Source organism: Pteropus vampyrus, unplaced genomic scaffold (assembly GCF_000151845.1).
Source record: "Pteropus vampyrus isolate Shadow unplaced genomic scaffold, Pvam_2.0 Scaffold87, whole genome shotgun sequence".
NCBI lineage: Eukaryota > Metazoa > Chordata > Mammalia > Chiroptera > Pteropodidae > Pteropus > Pteropus vampyrus.
The window spans coordinates 6,901,431-6,909,072 of NW_011888868.1; the positions used below are offsets into that span (position 1 = coordinate 6,901,431).

Genomic DNA, 7,642 nt, shown 5'->3' on the forward strand with positions numbered 1-7,642 from the left:
AGTATACCACTGCATGAACAAACCATAAATTATCCATTTTACAGTTAATAGGCATTTAGCTAGTTTTCGTGTTTTTTTTTTTTTTTATTAGAAATAATAGTGCTAGCAATATTCTTGCACATGTGTTTTGGTAAACATATGTCCCATTTCTATTGGGTATATACTTAGGAGTGGAATTGCTGAGTAACATAGTATCCTGCATTATTTTTAAAATGCTAAATGGAATTCTACTGCATAGATGTACTAGGGCTTTTTTTAACCATTATATCAGTGATGGGCTTTAGAGTCATTTCGAAATTTTTCCTATTAACAAAAACTCTGAGATGAATATCTATACGTACTTTGAGCCCTTGTTCGATGATCTCCTTGGGAAAAAAGTATTCTAAGTACAAGCAAGGTGAAAAGACTGATGTATATTTAACATTTTGCTATAATATTGACTTCCCCCCCAGGTGATTCAGATTTTTAAAAATTTTGAGTTTTAAAACTACTTTATTGAGGTATAATTTACATACAATAAAATGGCTACTCTAAGAGTAGAGAGTTCAATGATTTTTTTACAGTCTCACCAACCCGCTAGGAGCAGAATGGCTAGGTCAAATGGTAAGTAAATGTTTACACAAAACTGCTAAAGTACTTTCCCAAGTAACTGTATCACATTATGTTCCCACCAGCAGTATATTAGAATTTCAGTTGCTCCTCATCCTAATTCTTAATACACAGACATTCTAGTGGGTGTGTAGTGGGTACCTAATTGTAGTTTTAACTAGCATTTCCATGATGACTAGAAATGTTGAACTTTTTGTGATCATAAGCCATTCACATATATCTTTCTTTACGAAGTATATGTTCATGTCTTTTGTCCATTTTCAATCAGCTTTACTGAAGTACACTTTACATGTAAAATCCACTAATTCCTTGTATAATTAAATTTTCACAAAAGTACACAGTACTATTAACCACACTACAAACATGATACAGAACATTTTCCTTTACTATAACAAGTTCGTTCATGCCCCCTTTGCAGTGAATTTCCTTCCTCCCACATCTATTTCTTCCAAACTACACTACACTATCACTACATTTTTGTCTTTTCTGGAATTTCAAATAAATAGAATCATACAGTTGTGGTTCTTGGTGTCTGGCTTTGTTCTCTTGATATGTTTTTGAGGTTCATTCATGTTGTTGTGTACACTGTTCATTCCTTTTTATTGCCGAGTAGTTATGTCATTGTATGGGTAAACCAAACTTTGCTTATCTAGTCACTAGCTGATAAAATATGGGTTGTTTCTAGTGTTTGATTATAAGTAATACTTCTGAGAACACTGAAGTATAAGTCTTTGTATATATGGCATACATTTTCAGTTATCCTGGATAAAAACCTAGGAACGGGATTGTTGGGTTGTATGATAAATTTATGTTTAATTTTATAAGTCACTGACAAACTATTTCCCAAAAGGGCTAGATTATTTTGCATTCTTACCAATGATGAGTTCTACCTGCTCCACAAACACATCAAAACTTGGTATTGTTGGCTTTTTAATTTTAGTCATTCTAGTGGATGTGTAATAATTTCTCACTGTGGTTTTCATTTGCTCTACCCTGAGGATTAATACCGCCAAGTAGCTTTTATGTGCTTATTTGGCTTTAAATAGGGTCTTTGGTGAAGTGTCTATTCAAATATTTTGCCTGTTTAAAAAAATCTGTCTTTTTACTACTGAGTTACAAGAATTCTTTATATATTCAGGATATAAGTCCTTTGCAGATATATTTATCACAAATGACTTCTCTCAGCCTGTGGCTTGCCTTTTTATTTTGTTAATGGTATCTTTCGAAAAGCAGTCATTTTTAATTTTAATGATGTACATCGTATCAGTTTTTTGTGACCTAAGCAATTTTTGCTTACCCCAAGGTTATAGTTTCTCTAATGTTTTCTTTTAAAATGTTTAAGTTTTATAGTACGTCCATAATGATGTTTTGAGTTAATTTTTGTGAATGGCGAAGGTAAAGGTCAAGGTTCATTTTTTTCCATACATATACTCTGGTGTTCTAGCGCTATTTTGTTGAAAAGACTATCATTTCCCTATTGAATTACTATGTACTTTTGTCAAAATCAATTGATCATTATGTGTGGGTCTATTTCTGGATCCTCCACCTTGTTCCAATGATATATATTTCTCTTTATGCCAAAATCACACTGTCTTGATTAGTGCAGCTTTAACAAGTCTTGAAATAAGGCAGTAGAGTCCTCCAACTTTCTTCTTTTTTTTGGTCAAAATTACTTTGGCTTTTAGGTCCTTTGGTTTCCACATAAATTTTAGATTCAGGCTGTCAATTTTTATAAAAGAGCCTGATGGGATTTTGATTAGGATTCCTCTGAATCTATAGATGCCTTTGGTAGAATTGACATCTTAATAATACTGAGTCTTCCAATACATGAACATGATAGATATTTTCATTTATAGAATTCTTTAATTTCTCTCAGCAATGTTTTACAGTTTTCTAACCTCAGGTCTTACACATATTTCATTAATTTGTCCATTAAGTGTTCTGTAGATTTTTTTTTTTTTGATGCCATGGTAAATGACATTTTAAAAAATTCAATGTTCATTGCTAGTATTTAGAAATAGAACTGATTTTTGAATAGTAAACTTTTATCCTGCAACCATTCCTAATTTCATTTATTAGTTCTAACAGTTTTTTTTACAAACATTCTTTAGGATTTTCTGAACACATGATCAATTTGTGAATAGAGAGAGTTTTACTTGTCTTTTTATTAGTAATTTATTCTTAACTTTCCCCAATATACAAATGGATTTTGCTCTCATTAAAGAGAAATGGATGAATTCATAACTTTCCGCCAAATGTATTTGTCCAGGAAGTTGATATTTGACAATTTCATTAAGATATAATGTACTGACCATCTACTATTAAGCTCTTTTTGGAACCATTTATCATTTCTTTCTAGACATTTAGAGTTCTTAATTTAAAGTTATTTTGAACAGAAAAGAATCTTGAAGCAGTAAAGAGAACTAGGTGTAATCTATTCTTCTGAACTCTGAAGATGTACTTGAAATCCTGATATGCTTAGAATCCCCAAGTACTTCTAAGAGCAATAGGAAGTATAGAGACATCTAACTACTTACAGAAAAGGGGTTTTTTTTTTTGAGCCACTGAGGAAAAATCACACGTTTCTCAAGTAAAATTATAAACAATTTTGGTCTAAGTCAATGATTTCCTTCTCAACAAAATCTGAGGGCAATTATTGCTGACCTCAATGAGCAGTATAATTCCTCATAAAAAAATAGATGTTCAAAAATATTGTCCTTAGCTATGTTTTAAATTATTCTGCTGTGAACTTATACTAAAAACAAAATAGTGTCAAAAATACTTTAAGAGTAAGGAACTTTTAAGTGACTATACAAGAACTTGTTGATCACTACTTTGTGCCCTACGCTGTAGCAAGTATAACACAAAGGTACATGAGACAGACATGCTCCTGGCCTTCATTCTAGAACGTCCTAACCTCAATTGTTGTGGATGATGGATGGAGTCAGCAAATATTTCCTAGAGAAAGTGACACCTGACATGAAACCTCAAGAATAAACAGGAATTAGCCAGATAAATGAGTGTGGAAAGGAAGAAGGAAGATTGTGACAAAAGGAACAGAATGTGTAAAATCTCAAGGTCAAGAAAATCGAGAACTTTATTATTCATTCAGAAAATGAGTAGCTACTATTAAGTAAGAGGCAAAGAGTAGCTTAAAGTTACTTCAAGATTAAACGGAACTAAAATAAATTTGTAACAAAAACTAAGTTGGCAGAAGAGAGGCAAAGCAATAGAAAATGAGACTGAAACATTAGACAAGAGGCTATAGCTCATAGGTAAGAGACAAAGACAACAAATTTTAAAGATGATGACTGAGTCGTTGGTCTGAGCACTGAGTAGACAAGACAGTGGTACCATTCACCATAAGGAACACGGGAAGCGGATAGTGAAGAAAAAGAAACTTCATTTACTTTGTGGTGCTGTCTTTTTACTGGATATATGCAGAGAAAGAGACTATTTGGAATTCTTCAACTCGAGCATTGTTGACTGGACTGGATTCTTTTTGTAGGGGGTTGTCTTGCACTTTGTAGAATGTTTAACAGTATCCCAGACCTCTATCACATGCCAATAGCACCCCCTATTTGTGACAACCAGAGATATATTCAGACATTGCCAAATATTCCCTGGGAGGTATGTCACTGAGCACCACTGATTTACAGCCCTCCAAGGGTATACAACTAAAAATCAAGTTGTATATATGTGTATACATACTTTTTTTTTTTTTTTTTTTTAGCACTCTTTTAGCGTCTTTTCCTAGGTGGTAAGGAAGGCAAGATCTATGTCTAAAAGGCAAGCCCTATGCCTTACATCTTTGGGCTCTTTCCTTTATTATACTTCTGGGTCTTAACTAAATAAGAAGACATTAATACATTTAAAAAATAGTTCTTGCAGGCTTGCATTACAACTTTCATGTATACTCTAGTACACGTGAATGAAGTAAAACAGGAATAAAACCTTGCTTAAATTTGAATTGTAATATCTCCTCTCTTTAAATTTGATAAACTAGTATTTACTAAAATTGCTAATTTTTAAGTTAAAAAACTGGCAGTATTCTTAAAGCAGGAGGCAATATAAAAAAACATCACACATCTCACCTGTAGCTGCTGGGTTTATCAATGCTGCAGAACCACTGTTTGCAATCTGTGAAGGAGCCTGGCTTAGCCCAGTGGAAGGAGTTCCTAACCGAGGAAACTGTTGAGAACTCATTTCCACCTGCAGTGCATACAGTCATATGATTATTACTGGATTCTGAAATTAGAATCTATAATGAGAAATTAAAGCATCTTTAGTACCTGTATCTTCCCTCAGAAAAGCAAAAGCAAATGCAGCATTATTTATCTAAAACAATTATCTGTGATCAATATACAGTACAGAAATTATATAAATTCTTTAAGTTTCAGATGTACATAGGTTCAATTAATAGTAAAGTTGTTCATATAGTGTTGGGGGATACTATGACCCTCCAGAAACTTGTAGATTACTATACCAAAAAAATCGACACTGAGTCCTGTACAACAGCCACAGATCATTAACACATATACACGCATTTGTGTAAAGTTTAATGGAAAAATGACATGTCCCTTTGGAAGACTTAACCCTCGCATAAAGGTGAACAGCACTGTCATCAGTATGTCATAAGAGGAATGGGAGAGAAAATGTCCTGTCCTAAGAATCAGAAACCTTACATTAAGACCTGATTCAAAAATAATTCTCAAATGCTTTTTCTGCACAGGCCTTCATTTACAGATTTCCTTTTCCACCCTCTTTCACAAACCCCCACTGAGCCAGAAGGACCCGAGACCTTCACCGCCTTCTCTAAAACTATCTCCCACTTTTCCCTCAGCAGCCAAGCTCTGCCGATATCCCCTATTTGCCCGCACTCCCATCCCCACCCCAGCGCTCCCAGCTGAGGTCGGGAAACACAGGTTTCCAGACACTTTGGATGTCTGACACTATGTCTCCAAGCGAGGAACAGACGTTCTGGGGAGCCCAGGACAAGTAGCGTGCTTCTTTACCTGCAGCCACCGCCCACCGCCTGTCCCTCCCGCTTCCATGTCGCCGGGCTGGGGATGCCGCGGAGGACCCATGTCTGTGGCAGCGCTGGGCTCCCGGGTCGTAGAGAGAACTCGTGCGGAGCGCACCTCAGGCCCGCCGCTGTCCAGCCCCTGGGCCCCGCTCACCCTGACTGCCGTCCACTGCTCCGTTCCAATCCTCTTCCCCAGAACCTGCCCCTACCTCCCCAGCCCGCGCATTGGCCCCACGACAGGCGCGTCACTCGAGGGCCCGCACCAATCCACTGAGGCCTACCCGCTCCAATCCCGCCCCACCCTCCCGCCGACTGCCAGCCAATCCGGCGCGAGCCTTGCCCGGGCTGTCCAAAACCCTCGAGGTGGAGCCAATGGCAGAGGAAGAGTAGCGCTCCCGGCGAGGGGGGCGGGGAGCTGGGAGGCCCCGCCTCGGCCGGGGTCTAAAAGCGGCGGGCGCAGGGCCCGGATGTGGAGAGTCACTTTAAACTGCTCCAGGAGCCAAACTCCCGGGCTGCCCGCCCGCCCGCGCTCCCCGGCCGCTCTGCTTCCCCGCCGAGGCCCACGCCCGCCACGCCCCCACGCCCGAATCAGCCGGGTGCCTCGCTCTTCCTGGACCTCAGGACACCCGGCCCCTGACGCGGGCCCAACCGCCGTGCCCGTCTCGCCACGGAGCTTATATCTGAGCTGCCGGAGACGCGGCACCGCTGCCCTTCCCCGGGGACGCGCAGCGGGACGGACGCTGCAGCCCGGCTCCGCCACCCCGCCCCCTCGTCTCCTCCCCTTTCCTCCCCTCCCTTCCCGGGCGCCCGTCCCGCCATTACCTGGATGCAGCGCTGAGTGGCCGCCGCGCTGCCTCGAGCTCGCTCCCGTGTGCTCTCCGTCTGTGGGGCCGACGTCCTAGTCTCCGGACCCGCCGCTGCCGCCAGGGCGCGAGCACTCTGCCCCCCACCCCTCAGCCCAGCGCTGCTGCTTCCGTCGCCGTAACGAGCCCCTCACCTATTGGCTGGGACAGGCCCCGCCCTCCTCCACGGAAGCCAGTCACCACTCAGTGTGAGCAGGAGAGCGGACGGGCCTGCCCCTCCGGGCCGCGGAGGCCTCTGGGAAATGTAGTCCTGGCACCAGGAGGGCGGGCCTGGGCGGGGCCTCCCGGCCACTTGGCTGAAGCAACACCCCCTTTGCTGTCTTGAGTCGGCTCTGCGTTTTCTCTTTGCCTAGTAAAAAGATAGTGGATCCCACCCCTTTTCCTTAGCTGATGGCACTAGCTTTCATTTCCCGAGGGAAGTGCGGCGCGAGAACAGGGTAATGGAGGCCTGCTGCAGCGAGCGAAGGGGCCATGGAAGGGCCGAGAGTTTTCCTGAATAGGCTCGCTTCCCCGCGCTGCGTATGGGACTTGATGTCACCACTGAAGACCACGGACTGCAAAGCCTGAGCACCGTGGGAGGATCGGGATGCAGATCTGGGAAGACTGTCGCTTTTGCCTGCTCCAGAGCCGAGCACCCTCGCGTTAAAGCCGACAGGCTCGAAGAGCGATTCCTGGCACGGGACTCGGGCACTGTGCACCTGCTTAGTTTCTCTAGATTACAAAGAAGCGACGGAGGATGGTGTTTCCCTCCTCCCCCCACCCCCTGAGGGTGAAGAATCGGACTTTATAACCCTGTTGAAAGCTTAGACAAAGCTGCTGAAGCAAAATTTGGGTCTGATAATCAAGATTATGTATCCCTCTTGCCTTTCCAGGTGATAATTTAAGCCCGGAGTTTTGTGACTAGTTAAGAAATAAACCGGATTTAAATCCTTTCTTCCTATCGTGCCCAGCTGTGTAAGTTAACTGCTTGCTAGGGTGACTCTCAAGTACCCATCCTTCCTCAAGGCATTTTCCTATCTTACTTTCTTCCCTTATCAATTTTCTTCTGAAAAAGCTACTGTAATATACTTAAGCCTCTTCTCTTCTTAGGTAATCGCCCTTGTTGGATTTTGCTCCTGCCACCCTTCTCAAAAGGCTCCCCCAA

The 7,642-nt window shown here is 41.7% G+C and overlaps 1 protein-coding gene across 5 annotated transcripts in view; it reads right to left on the reverse strand.

Annotated features, from left to right (window-relative positions):
- Positions 1 to 6,637, reverse strand: part of SAP130 (Sin3A associated protein 130) — a 69,696-nt gene extending 63,059 nt beyond the window's left edge. For 3 of the 5 annotated variants that reach the window (XM_023532675.1, XM_023532678.1, XM_011363673.2), the window contains exons 1-2: positions 6,458 to 6,613; positions 4,704 to 4,870 (exon numbers count right to left, since the gene is read on the reverse strand). In XM_023532675.1, coding sequence (XP_023388443.1) covers positions 4,704 to 4,815 — 112 coding nt within the window. In that variant the 5' untranslated portion in view covers positions 4,816 to 4,870; positions 6,458 to 6,613. Of the gene's footprint in view, positions 1 to 4,703; positions 4,871 to 6,457 lie in introns of all 5 variants that reach the window. The other 2 variants (XM_023532677.1, XM_023532676.1) reach the window with 1 other exon arrangement.
- Between the last annotated feature and the right edge of the window lie 1,005 nt (positions 6,638 to 7,642).